At 49.6% G+C, this 20,509-nt stretch overlaps 2 protein-coding genes across 2 annotated transcripts in view; one reads left to right on the top strand and one right to left on the bottom strand.

Moving 5' to 3' along the window:
- LOC136375006 (src kinase-associated phosphoprotein 1-like) overlaps positions 1-20,509 on the top strand; it is an 83,948-nt gene that overhangs the window by 48,749 nt on the left and 14,690 nt on the right. The window contains 6 exon segments of the mRNA XM_066340364.1: positions 15,850-15,927; positions 16,578-16,661; positions 17,118-17,242; positions 17,697-17,760; positions 18,381-18,548; positions 20,162-20,218. Coding sequence (XP_066196461.1) covers positions 15,850-15,927; positions 16,578-16,661; positions 17,118-17,242; positions 17,697-17,760; positions 18,381-18,548; positions 20,162-20,218 — 576 coding nt within the window.
- The window catches only part of NFE2L1 (NFE2 like bZIP transcription factor 1), a 54,679-nt gene continuing 47,282 nt past the window's right edge, over positions 13,113-20,509 (bottom strand). Inside the window, exon 8 of the transcript XR_010746028.1 lies at positions 13,113-13,129. The gene's annotated coding sequence lies outside the window, so the exon portion shown is untranslated. The remainder of the gene's footprint in view (positions 13,130-20,509) is intronic.

The following is a 20,509-nucleotide window of genomic DNA, read 5'->3' as shown; positions in this document are numbered from 1 at the left end:
GGTGCCAGGGGGCCCTTGGGAATTTTTGGGGATTTGGAAGTTCCCAAGATCCTCAGGAATTCCTGAACCTTCTGGATTTGGGATTTTCAGGCTTCTTGGGAATTCTTGAACCCTCAGGATTTGGGATTCTCTCCCTAAAAATTCCATGAATTTGTTACATTTCTGCTGCAGGATCCAGAATTTCCTGCTCATTTCCCCTCTTCCCAATCCCAGTGCTATTCCCGTTTTTCCAAGATCTATCCCAGCAATTTTGGTGCTTTTCCCAGTCTTTTGCTGCCTCTGGAATGGGATTAAAGCTCAACATCCCAACATTCCTGCTTTCTTTTTTCCATGGAAAACAGAACCTTTTCCATGTTTCCCTGCCATAAATCCCGGGAAATTTTCCCGTGGGATGAATTCCCAGTTTTCTGGATAAGGAGAGAGAAGGGTCAGGGAATTCTCCTCGTGGAATGAGGAATGTCATTCCTGGGAATTCCAACCTCAGGGAATTCCAATTCCTGGGAATTCCAGCTCCAGGAAATGCCATTTCTGGGAATTCCAACTCCAGGGAATGTCATTCCTGGGAATTCCAACTCCAGGGAATTCCAACTCCAGGAAATGCCTTTTCTGGGAATTCCAACCCCAGGGAATGAGGCTCTAAGGATGGATAACTGAGTATTCCCAAGGATTTTTTCATTTCCTTGGAATATCAGAGTGGGATCGACTTTTCCAAAGGGGTTTCACCCCACGGATCCTCACCCCAGGGATTTGGGGGATTTTCCAACGGGGCCTTAGGAAAACCAGAGGAATTCTCGGGCTGGGAGGGAATTTTTGAGGCACAATCCCCGGATCCATCATTTTCTGGGAATGGGATAAACCCCCAGCACATCCAATTCCCATTCCCAGATTTTCTCGGGGATTTGCTCCATCCCTGCCCCGCAGAGGGATTTTTTTGGGGATCTGTGGAGAGAATTCCCGGGATTTTTTGGGGAGGTTCGTTCTCGATCCTTCTCCCCCCGCGTCTCTTCCCGCTCCGGAGATTCCAGCTGGGAATGTTGGGCGGGAAATGGCGCCACTGCCCCCTGCCTGCCGAGCCGGGATCGGGAGTTTGGGATTTGGGATCGGGGTTTGGGATGAGAGGTTTGGAATCCGGGATTTAGGATGTGGAATTTGGGATGAGGGATTTGGTATATGGGTTTTGGGATAAGAAATTTGGGATAAAGGATGCAGGATTTGGGATGAGAAATCTTGGATTTAGGATAAAGGCTGTGGGATGAGAGATTTGGGGAGCAGGATTTGGGGTTTGGGATTTGGGATGTGGAATGTGGGATTTGGGATGAGAAATCCGGGATGCAGGATGTGGGATTTGGGATTTAGGATTAGGGGACTTTTCCCAATTTGTTTTCCCAGTTTTTAGTTGAATATTCTCATTTCGTTCCTATCATTCCCATTTATTCCCAAACAATCCGGGGAGAGAGGCAGGAAAACATTCCTTTAATCCCATTTATTTAACACCTGGAAGGGGCAGATTTTTCATGGAAAAAAGTGGGGGAAAAACGATCCCAAAAATGCCTCAATCCCCAAATAAATGAGGGAAGTTTTCCATAAATCCCAGCAGGAAATTCTGGTGTCCCTTTGCCAGGGAATATTTTATTCCTGATGTTTTCCTGGATCGTTTCATCCCAAGTTTTAGCAGAGATTTTTAAGGAATGTGGGAATTCTCTTCCTGGGAATGTCCAGATAACAGGAATGAAACATTCGAGTCGTTCCCTGGGAAAACCAGGAATTAAAAATAATCCAAGGAGAGGGGAGGCAAAATCCATGGATTTGAGAATTCCCACCATCATTCCTAGCTTTTTGTGGGAGAAAATCTCCTTTTTTTGGGCTCCTCCATCGTCATTCCCAAACCCTCCTTTGATTCCCTCGAGGGGTTTTTTTCTCCTTGGAAATCCTCGGTGATTTTTTGAAATGGAATTTTTCTCCAAATCCAAATATTTTATCCATGGAAATGTTTGGGGAGAGGCAACACCCGGGATCCAGGGGGAATTCCCAACTTCATCCCAGTGAAAAATTCCGAGTTTTTTCCATGTTTCACCTCCAAAAAACCTGGAATTCTCCTGGGCATTCCCGAGGTTTTGGCAGATCCAGATGGGCTGAGAAGGGAAAAAGGAAATGTTGGAATTCCCAGCGTGGAATGAGTTGGAAATTTTTCAGGAATGTCCTGGACCATCAAGGCTTTAAAAACAACAACAAAAAAAAAAAATCCGGGATTAAGTCTTGCTTCCCTGCTCCAAACCCTCTGGAAAAGGTGGATTTGGGATAATCTCTGGGATCGGTGGAGTTTTGGGAATTCAGGGAGCTTGGAGCACAATCCCAAGAATCCCAAGGAGCATTTGGAGTGGGGTCTGATCCTATGGAAAATCTGGGATGAAAGAGACATGGGGAAAAAAAGTGGGGAAAAGGGATTTAACATCCGGAAAAATCCCAAGTTTTGATATTCGAATTTTGGAATATTTGGGATGAGGTGGAAATCCCGGGAATTTGGGAGCTGAGGATGGAGAGGGAGATCCCGTTTTTCCTTGGGATAAATTGGGATATTCCGGAGAACAGCGGCTCCTGTTGCAATCCCAAGGCCAGAAAATAATTAGGGAATAATTTTAAAAAAACAGGATTTGAGGTGGGAAAACCATCGCAGATTGATTGATTGATTGATTGATTGATTAATTCCGAGCTCTGCTCCCAATGAACACCTCCGGAATTAATGGAGTCAGTCACACAGGAGTGGGAATCACCGGGATAATTTTATTAGGAATAACTGACAATCCAGAACATTTTTAATTCCCAATTAATATTCCCAATTATTCTCACAACGCCTCCAATTACACACCCAAAGCCAGGAACAACTCCTGGATTTTTCCATGATTTTCCCAGGTGGGAAACTCCCCCCTCCATTCCCAAAAATCCCGAATTATTTTTTCCTGGTGGGGGAGGATTTCCACGGAGCTGGGAATGGCCACCATCATTTATTAGGAATAACGACCTTAATTCCCAATCAACATTCCCAATTTTTCCCAAGTTGTTCCCTGGGAACAACTCCCGGATTTTTCCATGATTTTCCCAGGTGAGAAAACCCCCTCCATTCCCAAAAATCCGCCATTGTTTTTCCAGGCAGGGAATTGTTTCCATGGAGTGAGAAATCACTGGAATAATTTATTAAGAATAACGACAATCCAGAACCTTTTTAATTCCCAATTTTTTCCAGCGACACCTCCCGTTCTACACCCAAACACGGGAACAACTCCTGGATTTTTTTTTTCCACGGTTTTCCCAGGTGGGAAAAAAGCCCCTCCATTCCCAAAAACCCGCCGTTGTTTTTGGGGCCGGGGGAGGCTTTCCGCGGCGCCGGGCTCGTCGGAGCTAATTAGCGGAATGGCCCCATTATTTATCCAGGGACACCGAGTCCAATAATTGCTATTGCAACTCGGAAGCGGCTCCGGGATATTAATTCCCGATTTTTCCTGTCAGCTCCGTACAGTAAAACTTCCAAATGGGCCCCCGAAGGTGCAGAAGCTCATTTTAATCCTCCTTTTTCTTTGGAATTGGCAGAATCTCCTTCCATAAAAAGCGGAAAAAAAAGCTGGAGAACTGATAATATTTTGCTCCGAAGGAAGCCGTTAGAAAATCTTATTATTTTTCCCGCTCCCTGACCTTTTCCCGGCTTTTCCGCTGCGGGAAAAGTTGTCTGGGGTTTTTTGGGGGGTTGTGCCGCTGCTGGGGAGGGAATTTTTTTGGTGGGGGGGAAGAATCCAGGGAAAGGGTGGGATCTGTTCCCTCTGGAAGCACAGAAAGCATGGATCTGTGGCCCCATGGAAAGGGTTTACTGGGCTCTGGGTGTGGAAGGATTTGGGATTTGGTTTTCCTGGGATTTCATGGGGTTTGTCCCCTTTTATTTCCCATCTCTGAATGTCGTTCCCATGGCACAGAAGAATTTGGGATTTAGTTTTCCTGGGATTTCTCAGGGTTTGTCCCATTTCATTTCCCATCCCTGGTCATCATTCCCATGGTTACAGAAGAATTTGAGACTCGGTTTTCCCAGGATTTCTTGGGGGTTGTCCCGTTTTATTTCCTATCCCTGAACGTCGTTCCCATGGCTTGGAAAAATTTGGGATTTGCTTTCCCTGAAATTTCTCAGGGATTGTCCCATTTCATTTCCCATCCCGGCATCCCAGGAAGATTCCCAAGGGATTCTCTGCTCTTTGGGGCCTGATTTTGGGTGGGAATGGAGGAGCTTTTCCCAGGGAAATTCCCGAGGCATTTTCTTCTGGCTGAGGCTGGATTTTGGGTGGGAACGAGGAGTTTTCCCACCCAGATTCCCAAGGAATTCTCCATTTGGTGTTACCGGATTTTGGGTGAGAATGAGGCGCTTTTCCCAGGGAAATTCCCGAGGGATTCTCCATTGGGGCTGGATTCAGGCCTGTACCTTGGAGCACCTCATGGATCTCCTGGTGCAGATTCTCCGGTCTCTGGGGCCGGATTTTGGGTGGGAAATAGACTTTTTTCCCAGGGAAATTCCTGAGGGATTCTCCGCTGTTGTGCCCGGATTTCCGGTGGGAATGAGACTGGGAACGAACAGGAATTTCCCCCCCCCCCATCCAAATTCCCAAGGAATTCTCCCTTTGCTGTGTCCAACCTTCGGATGGGAACGAGCTTTTTTTCCCAACCAGGATTTCCCAGACAATCCTCAAATTAAAACCCCGGGAACGACCCCGAATTCCCTTGAGTTCTCCCGATTTAAAATCCCGGATCTCCCACAATTCCCACCTAGGAAAAAAAAAATTAGGAAAAAAATCCCATCGGAGCCCCCGAATCCGGAGCGATCCTCCGTGAGCAGGAGAGGCCGGGACGGGAGAAATAAATCCGGGGAAAATCCCGTTTTCTGGGGAAAACTCGTAAAGACGGTCGGAATCTGACATAAACAACAATTTACACCCGGCATTTATCCTGGAAATGGCGGTTCCGTGCGGCTCACGCAGGCGGATAAATCATCTTTTATGGGATTCCGTGGAGTTCTTCCAGGGGAAAGGGAAATTTAGTGGAATTTGAAAAGCTCGGGAATAAACGGAGAGCTCCGTTCATCCTGGGGAAAAAAAAAAAAGAAAACATCGGAGACAAGGAGAAAAATCCGTCCCCGGGGATCGGAGCTTTCCCTGAAAAAATGGTTTGGTGGAACAGTCCGGGGATGAGGCAGGGAAAATTCCCGAGTTTTTTGGAGGATGTTCCTGGTTTGTGGTGGGAAAATTGGGGGGGAAACAAAAGGGGATTTGGGATGATTCCCAAATGGGATTTAGGGAGAATTAGGAAGTTTTTTAGGGTTGTTCTCAGCTGCTGGTGGGAAAACTGGGCCTCAGTCTCTCCCAAAAATGGGATTTAGGGAAGATTCCCGAGTTTTTTGAGGTTTTTCAGGGTTTGTGGTGGGAAAACTGGGCCTCAGTTCCCTAAAAAAAACAAAAAAAGAGCTTTAGGGATGATTCCTAAAAGGGATTTAGGGACGATTCCCAATTTTTGGGGGGTGTTTCCAGGTTTTAGTGGGAAAACTGGGCCTCAATCCCACTAAAATGGGATTTGGGGAGGATTCCCAAGTTCCCGTGTTCCTGCAGTCTGGGAAGGAGCTGGAACATCCCAAATCCCGGATTTCGGCTCAATTCCTCCTCCTAATTCCTGGGTTTTATCCGGGATCCCTCCAAATCCCAGCTCAAAACACTCCAAGATATCCATTCCCTGGGCAGGACAGGAAAAACCTTTGGAAAACTGTTGGAAGCACTTGTCCTAATTAATTAGCCTGTCATTAATTATTCTTTATTAATTAGGGGCTTTATTAATCCCAGAATTTTGGGATAGCTGCTACAAATATTCCAGAGGTTTTCCTGGGAGGGATCCAGGGGCTGCTCCAGCTTTTCCTGGTGTTTTTTTGGGGGTGGGAATTCTGCTTTTAGGGAAGGAGTAGGAATGCTGGTTTTAGGGAATGCTGTTTTTATGGAATGGTGTTTTTAGGGAATTCTGGTTTTAGGGAATTCTGGTTTTAGGGAAGGGGTGAGAATTCCGTTTTTAGGGAACGCTCCTCCCATTCCCCAATAAAACCAAGGAAGGAGCCAAAGGCTCAGAATTGGCTCAGGGAAAGAGGAAACTCCGGAATTTCCCTGGGATGGGCCGGGATTTACGGCCGGATGTTCCGGTGCCGCTTCCTCCCCTCAGGGCCGGAATTCCCGGCGCTTCCCGGGGCAGGAAGGAGGGAAGGAGGGAAGGGAGGAGATCCCACTGGGATCTGCTGGAACGCCCCCGGATTTGGGATGGAAAGGGTGGAAAAGTCACATCCGGGAGGTTTTTATGGGAACTTTTTCCCCCCTCCCTCTGTTTTTCCCATGGTTTTATCCATGGATCAGTGGAGGGAAGCGGTTGGAATGAGATCCCCGAGAATTTGGAATTCTGGAATTCTGGGCTTTGGGGTCGCTCCCATCCCAATCCCATCCCATGATTCCATGGAGGGGTCACAGATCTCTCCAAAGGAATCCTCACATGGATTTGGCTGGAGGAGCCAAAGAGATTCCAGCTCCTTTTTTCCCCAAGGAAAAAAAAAACTGGATGCAGCTGATCCAGGATCATTCCCATCCTAATCTCTGGAATAACGGAAAATTCCAGTAATTTTCATTCCCATTTGAATTCCTGGAATAACTGGGAAAAATTCCCGCTGCCACTGAGGATCAACAGGCGTTTCCCAGGAAAAGGTCTCCAGTGTTATCCCGGTTTTCCGGAAGGAGAAAATCCATCCTGGAGAGGGAAAACAGGATTTTCTGGTTCTGTAAAAACAGGATTTTCCCCATTTTTCCTGGGACATTCCCCATCCTTTTGGGAATATCCTGGATATTTTCATCGGGAATTGGGATGTCAGGACACAGCGAACATGTTCCAAGGGGAAAAGGGGAATTTCGAGTAGGATTTCGGGAAGGAATCCCTGGAATTCTCTCAGGTCAGGCTGGAGCACCCTGGGATAACTGGAATTCTCCCTGCCCATGGGATGGGATGGGATTTAAGACCCAATTTTGGATTTCACACACACACACACACGTTTTTCCAGCCAAAAAACTCCCGGAGAAAATCCCCACGGATTTCTGGGAACAGCTGGAGCTGCTCCCCCTTTTCCGCCTGCTCTCAGCTCCAGGCCAATATTCCATAAATATTTGCTCCGGGAAATGAGGAGGTGCCGAAAGAGCCCCGGAACGGCCGGAAAATCTCCGGGAGGAACAATCCAAACACACCTGGAGCGGGATTTACCCCGCCCGTCGCCATGGAGATAATCGGGGACCGTTTGGGATCGCTGGGAGCCTTTCCAGAGTGGGAAAGGGACAAATCCTGCTCCCTGCTGAGATCCAGGATGGTTTTGGGACTGGTTTTAGGGCTGGTTTTAAGGATTTGGGGAATCTTGGGATAATTTGTGATCGCTGGGAGCATTTCCAGAGTGACAAAGGGATAAATCCTGCTGGGTGCTGAGATCGGAGATGGGTTTTGGGCTGGTTTAAAGGATTTGGGGAGTCTTGGGATAATTTGTGATCACTGGGAGCCTTTCCAGAGTGGGAAAGGGACAAATCCTGCTGGGTTCTGAGATTCGAGATGGTTTTGGGACTGGTTTTAGGATTTTGGGAACCTTGGGGTTCCTGGAAGCTTTTCCAAAGTGTCAAAGGGATAAATCCTGCTGGGTGCTGAGATCCAGGATGGTTTTAAGGCTTATTTAGGATTTTGGGAATCTTGGGATAATTTGGGATTGCTGAGAGTCTTTCCAAAGTGGGAAAGGCACAAATCCTGCTGGGTGCTGAGATCCAGGATGGTTTTGGGGCTGGTTTTAGGATTTTGGGAACCTTGGGATAATTTGGGAATCACAGATAGTTTTCCAAAGTGACAAAGGGACAAATCCTGCTGGATGCTGAGCAGATCCGGGATGCTTTTAGCCCTTGTTTTGGGGCTGGTTTTAGGGCTGGTTTTGGGGCTGGTTTTGGGGTTTAGACACTTTGGGGTCACTGGAACCTTTCCCAAAGTGCCAAAGGGATAAATCCTGCTGGGTGCTGAGCAGATCCAGGCTGATTATAAACCCGGTTTTAGGATTCCGAGCCCAGTTTTAGGATTCCCAGCCCATCCCCTCCACCCTCCTCATCCCCCGGCGGCCGCGGATCCTCGGAACGACGCCGGGGCTGGGGAATAAAAAATGGGAAGTGTTTAAATGGTGAATGGGTTTCATGTTCCTGTCAGCGCCGAGGGTTTGTTCCCGTTTATAAACTCATCCGTTTGGAATGACACGGGTTTTATGGGAGCCATCAGCCCTGGGTGACGGCGGCCCCGTGTTCCACCATTACTGCCCGATTGGATTTGCAGTAAAGGACGGGAATGGGAATCGTAAATCTCCCGCCGGGAGGAGATTTAGGGCTCCTGGGGAACGGGGGAATTGGAGCTGCTCTTGGTGTTCCCGAAGGATGGTGTTCCTGAAGGGATGGAGACACTCCCGGGGTTCCCCCAGGGGTGGGAAAAGGGGTGGATAATCCCCCAGGGGTGGATTGAGGGCAGGGAGAGGTTAGGGGGAAAATCCATAAAAATTCCATAAAAGAAAGAAAAAAAAAGAAAAAAGAAAAAAAGAAAAAAAAAAAAACACGGGGGAAAAATGGGGGAAAGCACAAATTAATTTTGGCCCTTGAAATTAAAATTTTAAAAAAGGGGGGGTGGGGAAAAATGGGGGAAAGTGCAAAATTAATTCTGGCCCTTGAAATTCCAATTAAAAAAAGTAAATAGGGGGAAAAACGGGGAAGAGAATGTGGTTTGATTCTGTTCCTTGTAATTCCATTAAAAAGGGAGAAAATGGGGGAGAGGAGAACATGGTTTGATCCCGCTCCTCGAAATTCCCTAAAAAAACCCAGGGAAAATGGGGAAGAGAAGTTGGTTTAGTTCTACTCCTTTAAATTCCTTGGATTCCCGTGGGGATGGTCCAGAGAGGGGACTGGAATGGGCCTGGGATATCCCTGGAATGTCCCTGCTGTCCCCACATTCCCCTGGCCATCCCATCCCAACTTTTCCCTCTCCAGGTTTCCGATGGAACTTTAGGAATTCCCGGAAAACTCGGGATGGGTCTCCAGGAGTTTCCAAGTGTCGCTCTTGGCTTTGCCCTGGCTCATTCCTACCAATCCAAGGATTCCTGCTGTGTGTCCCCAGAGCTTTCCATGCCTCGGGAATGCTGTCCCAACCCCAGGAAAAATCCATGGATGTCACGGATTCCAGCCAGGCAATTCCATGGATTCTTCCCTCTCCCATAGATTTCCGGAAAATTTCATTTTCCACGTTTTTTTTTTTTTTTGGTTATTTGGCAGCTCTTGGCTGATTCCCCACTCCTGGACATCCCTCAATCCACACAGGATTCTCCCAGGGTGGAATTCCAGCCCCTCTGGAAGCAAATCCAGTGTTTTTTTAATCCACCGACAGCACAGAGACCCCTCCCTTCAGCCCCGTGGAATTTTTATTTTTTTTCCCCCTCTTTTCCTTTTTTCCTTAATTCACTGCCCGGCGAGTTCCTGATTGACTCGGAGACCAATTAAAGGAAAATTTAATGGGAGAATGGATGAACTCCCGGAGCTTTCCTGACCATCCATCACTTTTTTATAGCGGGAGCCGGGAAGGAGCTCAGAACTTCCCGCTGGGAACGGGATAATGAGGAGGGCATGGAGAGGATTCCCGGGGATTGCCGGGATGCTGCTCCAGGCTGGGATTTATCACCCCCATTCCCGACTTTCTGAGCACTGGAGAGACCCCCCGGGAGGCCCGGAAAAGGTGGGACAATGGGATGGATCCCAGGAACCAGCCCGGATCTGTGTCATTCCTGGTTCCGGAGTGGAGTGAAAGATTTGGCTCTGTGTTCCCCCATCCCATAAATCCCAGGAATCCTTGTGTTCCAGGATATCCCTGAGATTGGGAAAGAGCCACTGGATCCATCCCGGAGATCTGGAATGGGAGCTGGGAAAAAGGGGTGGATCCCAAGGAACCATCCCCAATCCGTCTTGTTCCTGGTTCCAAAGCGGAGTCGAGGATTTGGCGCTCCCTGTGTTCTCCCATTCCGTAAATCCCAGATGTGCTGGTGTGCTCCAGACTGGGATTTCCTGTCCCAATCCCGACCTCCCAGCAGCTGGAATGTGGGGTGGGATCATGGGATGGAGCCCAAGAAACCATCCCGGATCCATCTCCTTCCTGGTGAGGTCGAGGGTTTGGGTCTGTCTTCCCCCATCCCATAAATCCCAGGAATCCAGATGTTCCAGGATGTCCTGGATATGCTCCAGGCTGGGATTTCCCAATCCTGGCCTCCCAGCAGCTGGAAAAGGTGGGATAATGGGTTGAGTCCCAAGGAACCATCCCGGATCCGTCACATTCCTGGTTCTAAAGTGAGGTCGAGGATTTGCTCCGTCTTCCCCATCCCATAAATCCCAGGAATCCGTGTGTGCCCTGGCAGGGATTTGGGGACACGAGGAGGTGACACCACCAAGGCCCCAGTGGGATGTTGGGAATTCTCTCCCAGCAGGAATCTGCTCCCAGTCCGGGACTTGGTGGGGATGAGTTTGTCTTCCTGAGGGTCTGAGATTCCCAAAATTCCCATCCTGGAGATTTGGGCCTCCCAAAATTCCCATCCTGGTTCTTTGGGGCTCCCAAAATCTCCATCCCAGAGCTTTGGAGATCTCTGGAATTCCCAAAATTCCCATCCCACAGCTGTGGGGATCTTCAGGGTTCCCAAAATTCCCATCCTGGAGGTTTGGGGCTCCCAAAATTCCATCTTAGAACTGCAGGACTCCCAAAATCCTCATCCCAGAGTTTTGGGACTCCTGAAATTCCCATCCCAGGGATTTGGGGCTCCTAAAATTCCCATCCTGGAGATTTGGGGTTCCCAAATCCCCATCCCGGAGCAGAGCAGGGCCCTTCCCATCCCCACCCAAATCCCGTTTCCCATCCTGGTTTGGGATTTGATCCAGAGGGAAAGGGAAAAACTCCTCAAGAAACCAGCCAGGAAATGGAAACCGCCCGGAGCTCCCATTTCTCAGCCGTAATTCCATCATAAAAATAACGGGATAATGATTTTGGGGGTTGTTTTCTGGGATGATATTAAAGGCCGGGATATCGATCCCGCGGTTCCCGGGCGTCGGATGGAGCCGGAGGTTTTTCTGACGGAGAGAGCAATAAAATCAAATCCTCACTTTTCCAATTTAGGGCCCCCATAAATGTCAGGGGTTACAAATTCCCGATGATGTTCCCTTCCCAGGGAATGAGGGAAAGGTCTCCAGGGGAAAGTTTGGGATCAGATCCGGGCTGGGAAGAGGCTCCAGTCCCATGGGAGAAAATCCTGGGGTTCTGTTTAATCCCAAAACCCCTGGATTTTGGGATAAGGGTCAAATGTCCGCCCTGGGTCCCAAAACCCTGATCCCTCCTAAATTTGGGATCTGGAGCTCTGATCCCACCTGGATTTTGGGTCCTGGAGCTCTGATCCCACCCAGATTTCCATCCAAAAATCCCCCCAAACCCCACCGCGTGTGGAGCTTTTCCCGAGGAGCCCCCGATCCATAACATCCCGGATTTATGACTTTGTGGGAATCCGAGCTGCCATAAAAAGCAGTTCCCTGTTTTTCCGTCCCTCCATCCTTTATCCGCTGTCACTTCCCAGTTTTTTTTCCGCAGCGATCGATGTTTTGTTTTATCTCTCTTCCCTTTTTTTTTTTCCCAATAATTTTTTTAATCATTTCTCCCGCGGATAAATAATTCCCGGGAAAGCTGCGGCTCAGCACTTTTGGAGAGTGAGGGGGGAAAAAAGTGATGAGGTCAGGAGAGGGAAAGGGAGGGAGCGGGGCTGGAGCTTCCCGCGGAATTCCCGGTGGGAATGGGGCACGGAGGGGGCAGGCTGAAGTGGGAAAAGGGGTTTGGGGGGACAGGGACAGGGATGGGGACAGGGACAGGGATGGGGACAGGGACCTGGCAACCCAAATCCCTTGGAATTCCCAGTGGGAATGGGGCACAGAGTTGCCACCCTAAAATAGGGGAAAGGGTTTGAAGGGACAGGGACAGGGACACGGACAGGGACAGGGACAGGGATGGGGACAAGGTCAGGGACCTGCCAATCCCCATCTGCTTCCCTCAGAATTCCCAGCGGGAATGGGGAAGAGAGCTGCCGGCCTGAAATGAGAAAAGGGGTTTGGGGGACAGGGACAGGGACAGGGACAGGGACAGGTACAGGGACAGGGACAGGGACAGGGACCTGTCAATCCCCATCCACTTCCCTTGGAGTTCCCAGCGGGAATGAGGCACGGAGCTGCCATCCTAAAATGGGAGGAAAACAGGAGTTTGGAGAGGGATGGGATGGGATAGGAAAGGACGGGAAGAGACAGGGACAGGAAAAAGGACCGGGATGGGGACACGGAGCTGCCACCCCAAAATAGGGGGAAAGGGGAGGTCTGGAACCCCCAGGGACAGGAGATTTTAGGGATCAGCACATCCCCTTTTTGGGATGGGAAATTCGGGGATTCGGATCCCAGCTGGGGTTCCCAACCCCTTTTTGGGGTGGGAAATTTGGGAATTGGGATCCCAGCCCCCCGCTGCCGCTCCCGCCTGGGCCGCTCCCGCTCCCGGCTCCAATCCTGAGCTTCTGCTGCTTCCTTGTGGCAAAATCATGGAATGACAAGGCCCTTCCCTGAATTCCTGCCCCGGGACGCGACCCCAAACCCCGGGAGAATCCCTTGGGAGCAGCTCCGGGGTTGGGATCTCCCGGCCTGGGAATCTCGGGAGGGAAATCCTTCAGCCTCGTCCATCCCTGCGCTGACCTTTGCCGGCTCCTCGATAATTCCAAGTGGGAATTCGGCTCTTGAGCCCTTCCCGGAGGCCGTAAATATTCCTGGGGAGGTGATGGAAGTGCTTGATTTTCTTGGGATGAGCTTTTAAAGAGCCAGGATGTAACCCCGGGATCCCCGGGTGGGAATTCCCGGGATATTTATGGCCGCAAGGTTCTGTCATTCCTTTCCTTTTATTCCCGAATTTCAGCGCCGTTGCCGCTTGGGGTTGAACGTGGAATTCCCACCTCTGTGACACCCTCAGCGCCCCAAAATTTGGGATTTTCCCTGTTGGGAATAAGGAAAAGGGGTGGCCGGGAGGGAGGATCCCACCAGGATTTGGGATTTGTTATTTGTTCCCGTGGCTCAGCATCCCAAATCCTGTTTATCTATGGTCAGGGGAGCTTCATCCGTCTGGGATTGATTCATGGACAGCTCCTGGCCCTGGGAAAAAGGAATGGGATCAATGGGATCAATAAGATAAATGCGATCAGTGGGATCAATGGGATTAATAGACTCAATGGGATCAATAGGGTCCATGGGATCAATGGGATAACGGGATGGGATAACGGGATGGGATGGATGAGGAGTGGTCCCCAGAGGGGCTCAGGGTCCATGACCGGAGGGGTCCCCGGAGGGGCTCAGGACCCTCTGGAAAAACGGGAATGAGCGGCTCATTTGATCTCTAGGTGCCCCACATCAGCTTTTCCATGGGGAGAATGGGAACAAATCCCGACTGGAATGGGGCTCCTTCATCCCATTCCCACTCTCCCTCCTCCACTCGCTCCTTTTGGGGGTGTGGAGTCCTTGGAGGGGCTGGGGACCCTCTGGAAAACTGGGAATGAGCCGGAAGAGTGGGACCAGTTTGACCTCCAGGTGCCTCACATCAAGGAAGATTTCCCCATTTACCAAGGGGAAATTCGGGAACAAATCCCAGTGGGAATTGGGGTCACTCCCCCCTCCCTCCTCCTTTGAGGCCCGGAGGTTCTTGGAGGGGTTTGGGACCCTCTGAAAAAGCGGGAATGCCAGAGGGCGGAAATCAGCACTGAGAGTTTGATCTCCAGGTGCCCCACATCAGCTTTTCCAAGGGGAAATTCAGGAACGAATTCCAGCGGGAATGGGGAGGGAGATCTCCCCCTCTCCCTCCCTGCGGAGCCGCGGGGTGAAAGCTGAAAGTTGAAGAGTCCAAAGCCGTCAATCCCGACTTTCAGCCGGCGCTGGGAAAGGGAAATATTTGGATAAGGCGCGATCCGGAGCTGCCGCTGTTTACAAATCCCGATCCCACATCAAACGCGGCTCCCTTTGGGAAGCGCTTCCCGCTCTCCCGGCTCCTTTTGGGAGCTGTCACGGGGATTATTTGATGTTTCCCCCTCTCTCCTTTGTTTGTTTACGTTCATTAAAGCCGGGGGAGAGGGGAAAAAAAAAGGGAAAATCCATCAAATCCCGGGCTCGGCCTCTCCCGGAGCGCGCGCGGCCGCAGGTGCGGAGCGGCCGGAGGATGATGGAGGATCCATTTATCCCGCGGGGCGTGTGGAGGGAATGACACATTCCCGATAAATCCAACCCTCTTCCCGCCCTCCTCCCTCTGATGGATGAGCTCCTTATCAGGGAGATGAGGAGAGGGGGGAAAAGCCGCGGTCGAGCTCCGGCCGCGCTTCCCGGGGCCGGCTGGGGGAGATCCCGGAGTTCTGCGGATTCCCGGGATGAGTTTGGATTGATGGAGCTGCTCCTCAGCCCTGCTGAACCTCACCTTGGAGGGAATTCCAAGAAATGCTGGATTGCCTCCTGGATCTGCCCCACTGAGGGGAGTTAGCCCAAATTTCCCACATCCAGAATTCCCAAGTTTATCACCTCTGGAATTCCCAAAATTAGTTGCCTCTGGAATTCCTGAGTTGGTCACATTCCAGAATTCCCAAATTTGTTGCCTCCCGAATTCCCAAGTTTACTACATCTGGAATTCCTGAGTTTGTCGCCTCTGGAATTCCCGAATTTGCCACATCCAGAATTCCTGAATTTGCTCCCTCTGTGATCCCCAAGTTTTCTACCTACGGAATTCCCGAACTTGTTGCCTCTGGAATTCCCAAGTTTGCCACCTCAGGAATGAGTCCTCCAAGTCCATTCCCGGGAAAATGAAGCTTCCAAGGCCCTTCCCAGGAAAACGGGGCCTCCAAGGCCATTCCCGGGAAAATGAGGCCGTCGGGCTAACGAGGAATGGTCGGAGCACACCTGAACGCTCCGGTGGAGCCGGAGCAAAAGTCGGGATTTACGGAGTCCCCGCGCCGACAGGAAAGGACGGGAAGTTTATCACGGATTAGGGAATTAATGGGGATGAATTCCCGCCCGCTGATGGATGGGATGGACGCTCCATTAGGGAATGATTTAGGATTTTCCTTTGGATCAGGGAGGGCTCGGCCAGGCTCAGAATGTTGGGACTGGGGATGAGAGGGAACAGGGAAAGAATTCCAGGGATTTTTTTAAAGTTATGGATCTGTATTTTTTTTATAATTATTAGTATTTTTATTTCCATATTTTTCATTTTTAGATGGATTTAATATGGGATAATTTGGGATGGAAGGGATCACAAAGCTCATCCAGGGTCACCTCTCACTATCCCAGGATTTCCAGGTTTTTGGGATGAGCTGGGAATGGCAGAGCCCTTCCAGACTCTGGGATGAGATTCCATGTGATCCATGATGGGAATTGGGGTTTTCCACGGGAATTGGATTTTCCATGGGAATTGGGTTTTTCCATGTCCATAACCCCACCAGATTCCAGGGGAAAAAGGGCAGCTCCAGCCTCATCCCGCTGAATCTTGGAATTCCAAGACCCTGTTCCCTATTCCCAATCCTGGGAATATCAGCAGGATCGGGATAAACCGGGATTTCCACCCCCAGTGCTCCTTCCCCAAAAAAAGGGGCTGGAAACTTTGGAACGTGGGAATTCCAGATTCCAAGATTTTCCTTTGCTTTGCTCCCTGCAGGCCTGGAGGAGATCCCAAGGCCCATCCAGAATTCTGGGAATATTTTGAAGCAAGGATACCTGGAGAAGAGATCCCGAGGTAACACCTGGAATCCCAAGAGAAGACCCAGGGGCTGCCACCTCCAAATTTGGGAAAACCCCAAATTTCCCAGCCTAAAAAAAAAAACCCCAGGAAAACACAGGAAATCCACGGATTTCCACCAGCAGGAGCTTCCAGGTTTTTCCAACGCCTTGCTGGGCTCATTCCCTTTTCCAGAGCAGCCAAATTAAATCCTGGAATTAAATTAAGCCCGGCCCAGGCCTGGAGGGCAAAACTAATGAGGAGAAGAAGCCGGGAAAAGCTCCAGGGATTCGGGATCATCCCACGTTTAATGCGGAGATAAGAGCCGGGCTCGGAATCATCCTCGGCCTTATCTCCCTTTTCCCGTGAAACCCACAAATTATTCCCTTCCCTAATGGGATTTTCTCGGGAATTATTGATGGGAAGAGGCAGAAACAGCTCCTGGTTTTTTTCCCTGAGCTGAGCCGGGAGTTAGGCCTGGCTTAACTCCCGCTAATCTCCGCCTTGACGACATTTTCCAGGGATTTAACTCCAAACTCCTTCCCTGGCCGCATCGAATCCTTGAAAAACGCATCCCAAAGGGATAAAAAGGAGGATTTCCCCCCATTTTTCCTGATTTTTCCTGGTTTTTTCCTCATTTTTTCCGGTTTTTTTTTCCCATTTTCCAGAGCACAGCTTTTTCAGCTCCGAGTGGCACAAGCGCTGGTGCATCCTCACCCAACGGAATTTCCTCTACTACGCCAACGAGAAAAGTGAGTGGGAAAAGAATTCCTGGCTTTCGGTTGGGAAAAGAGGGATCTGAGCATGGAAAACCAAAATTCCCAGCTCCTGGAAGGGGAAATCCCAGTTGGATTTGGGAATTTTTTCTGTTGGAGCAAAGGGAATTATCTGGCCACTACTCTTTCCTGGATTTTTCCAGCCATTTCCCCTTTTCCCAGAATTTTCTTTCCATTTCCATTTCCATTTCCATTTAATTTCCATTTTAATTTCCATTTCCATTTTTTTCCCTTTCCCAGAATTCTTCAGCCATTTCCCTTTCCCAGAATTTCGTGGCCCATTTTCCTTACTTAAAAATTTTTCCATCCATCTCAGTTTCCCAAAATTTTCAGGACATTCCCCTTTCCCATGGATAACCCGCATGGCGCTGCACCCAGGGGATGGAAAAAAGCTGGAAAATCCCAAATTTCTCCCAATTCCCTTTTTCCCAGGCAAGCAGCCCAAAGGCTCCTTCCCCATCGAGCGCTACCAGGCCCGCCTGGATTCCCAACTCCGGAAAGATTCCCGGAAAAAAAGCTGCTTCCAGCTGTTCTGCCCCGGAAAACGCTCCTACGAGGTGGGAAATGGTGGGAAAATGGGAATTCTGGGGGGGAAATGGGAATTTCAGAGGGGAAAAAATGGGAATTTGGGGGTGGGAAATGGGAATTTGAGGATGGAAACGGGAATGGATTACTATGGATTTCCATGGAATTCTATGGATTAGGCCTGACGGCTTTCCTGGGATATCCTGGCCAGGTTTTCCATGGATTTCCATGGATTTTCATGTGCTTTCATGGATTTTCATGGATTAGGCCTGACAGCTTTCCTGGGATATCCTGGTTAAGCTCCACTCCCACTTGGAGCTGTGAGATAAATCCTGGAATTTTCCTGGTGCTGTTCCTGGGGTTGGGAACAGTGGATCGCTGTCCTCTCATCCCAAACCCCAAATCCCAAATCCCAAACCCCAAACCCCAAATCCCAAATCCCAAACCCCAAACCCCAAATCCCGGGATAACGGATTATCCTGGCAGTTCACAGCTCCGAGCCCGGCCGAGGCCCAGGATTGGGTGGAGCAGATCCAGTTCCTCCTCAAAGGTGAGTCCCCGGAGCCGCTCCCAGTTTTTGGGATCTTTGGGAAGAGTTTTCCCACCTGGATCGGGGCTTTCCATCCATCCACACCCGGGTTAGTGGGCTGGAGACAGAGAAAATTCCAGAAATTCTCTGGAATCCTCCAGGCAGCTTCCCAGGCTCCATCTCTTCAGGCCCACGTGGAATTTGGGGTCCTTCCCTGGGATTTTCCATCTTTCCTTGGGATTTTCCATCTTTCTTTGGGATTTTCCTTCAGGGGGGGTTTTCCCAGTTCTCTGGTGTAGGGTTTGGAGCTCCATCCCACCCCTCTGGAATTGGGAGAATTCCCGCTTTTCCTCCCGTTTTCCCTCTCTCCCACCTGGGTTTCTGTGGAGTTGCACCAGTTGGAGACTGAGAAAATTCCAGGAACCCTCTGGAACTTTCCAGAACCTCTGGAACACCCTGGCTCTGTCCCATCAGGATTCATCCCTGAATTTGGGGGTCTTCCCTAAGATTTTCCATCTTTCCTTGGGTTTTTCCTTGGATTTTTGCACCTTTTCAGGCGCAGGATTTGGATCTCTTTCCCACCCCTCTGGAATCAGAAGAATTCCCACTTTTCCATCCCCTTTTTCCCTGTTTCCCGGCAGACCTGAGCTCCCTGACCATTCCCTGCGATGAGGATGAGGAGGAGGAAGAGGAGGAGGAGCTCTCCAAGGACCAGGACAGCTCCGATTCCATGAACAATTCCCAAAATTCCACCCTGAATCCCGAGGAGCCGGAGCGGGAAGGCGAGGACATCTACGAGGTGGTGCCAGGTGAGCTCCCAAATTCCCAACTTTTCCTTGGAAAAACGTGAGGAAACCTTGACCTTTATTAAAACCCCCTCAAAATTCCAAGGCTTTATCCCAGCTCTTTATTCCGAGTTTTTGATGGACATCCCAAATCCAAACCTTGTTTTTCTGGGAATTTCAGGTCTGGGAATACTGCTGGAGCAGCTCTCAGAGTTTTCAGATTTCCATGGATTTCCACTGATTTCCACTGATTTCGATGGGTTTTCACAGATTTCCATGGATTTCCACAGGTTTTCATGGGTTTTCATGGATTTCTGTGAATTTCCATTGGTTTCCATGGGTTTTCATGACTTTCCATGGATTTCCATGTGTTTTCACAGGTTTTCATGGATTTCCATAGATTTCCATGGTTTTCCACGGATTTCCATGGACTTCCACGGTTTTCCACGATTTTCCATGGATTTCATTTCTCATCTTCCCTTCCCATAACCCAACTCACGGATCTTCCTTCATCTCAAACCTCCCTCCCAAAAAACCCCCAGGAAAAATCCCAAATCCACTCTTCTCTTCACTTCCCCTCTCCCTCCTTTACCTCCCGACCAAAAAAATCATGGAAAAAAAAAAAAAAAAACCCCGGGAGAGACGGGAACAAAAAAAAAAAAAACGGGAAAAGCCACGGAGAGATAATTTCCTCGGCGTTAATGAAGTTTTACAAAAACAGACGCGGCCGAGGCCAAATAAAATTTCACAGGTGATAAATTTTTCCAATTTCCCGGGAAGGATTCGATGGGAATGTTAAATCAGGAGTGAAGGTGTCCGTTCGGAAGCGCCGAGCGCTGCCGGGGAATTTTATCGACTGGAAAATTGAATCAAATTGCTCCATTAAAAACTCGGCTCCGCAGAGATTCCGAAGCTTCCCGGGACGCGCCGGCGGCTCCGGACCCCCGGGATGAGGATCCCAGGAGTGGGATGGGAGGGAGAAGTTGAATTTTTCCAAAGTTTTCCAGCTTTTTTTTTTCTTCTGGTTCTATCCTGGAAAATCCAAGTGGTGGGTGGGATTAGGAAGGAAGAGCTTCATTTCCAGGTCTAGTTCCAGGAAAACTCTTGGATCCATCAGATTTAATTCCAGGAAAACTCCTGGATCCATCAGATTTGATTCCAGGAAAACCTCTGGATAGTGGAGAGGGGCTGGTCCTGTCCCCATGGATCCCTTTTTCCAGGATTTTTCAGCTTTTTCCTTTGGTTCCATCCTGAAAAATCCAAGTGGTGGGTGGGATTGGGAAGGCAGAGCTTCACTTCCAGGCCTGATTCCAGGAAAACACCCGGATCCATCTTAATTCCAGGAAAACTCCTGGATCCTTCAGATTTAATTCCAGGAAATTCCAGCCTGGAATTTCCCCTCTGAAATCAACTTCTCCCAAGTTCTCTTCCCGCAGCAACACCCAGAATTCACGGATTTGGTTTTTCCCGGTGTCCACGACAATTCCCGTTTCCCATCAAAATCTCTTCCCACCTTTCCTTCCCTCCACAATCCATCCGGGAATTTTTTCATTCCCAGGATTCTCTGGGGCCTGGTTGCACTGTCACATTCCCGGATTTTCCCTGATTTTTTCCCCACCGGTTTTTTCCCTCCCCAGATGAGGAGCTGGAGCCGCTGTGCCCGGAGGATGAGGAGGATTTCGGGAACGAGGAGGGTAAGATCCCAATCCAAAGGATTTCCGGGATATGGGTGGCGGGAATATTTTGGGATTTCGGCCACTTTGGAACTGTGGGAAATGTGGAGAACGGGAGAATTCCCAGGATTTGATGAATGAGACTCAGCTATGGCAGAATTCCGGTTGGGATGACCCTTCCCAATGGGATACGGAGACACCTCCCAAAATTCCTGGGATAAAGGAAGAGTTTGGGATTTTTTTTTTTTAATGGGGTTTTTATCCCTAAAAGGCCAGGGATGGCTCCTGCAGGAATTTTGGGATGGATCCCAC

Source organism: Sylvia atricapilla, unplaced genomic scaffold (assembly GCF_009819655.1).
Source record: "Sylvia atricapilla isolate bSylAtr1 unplaced genomic scaffold, bSylAtr1.pri scaffold_69_arrow_ctg1, whole genome shotgun sequence".
Classification (NCBI taxonomy): Eukaryota; Metazoa; Chordata; class Aves; order Passeriformes; family Sylviidae; genus Sylvia; species Sylvia atricapilla.
Note: the sequence above shows the minus strand (reverse complement) of the source record. Positions and strands in the feature narration are given on the sequence as shown.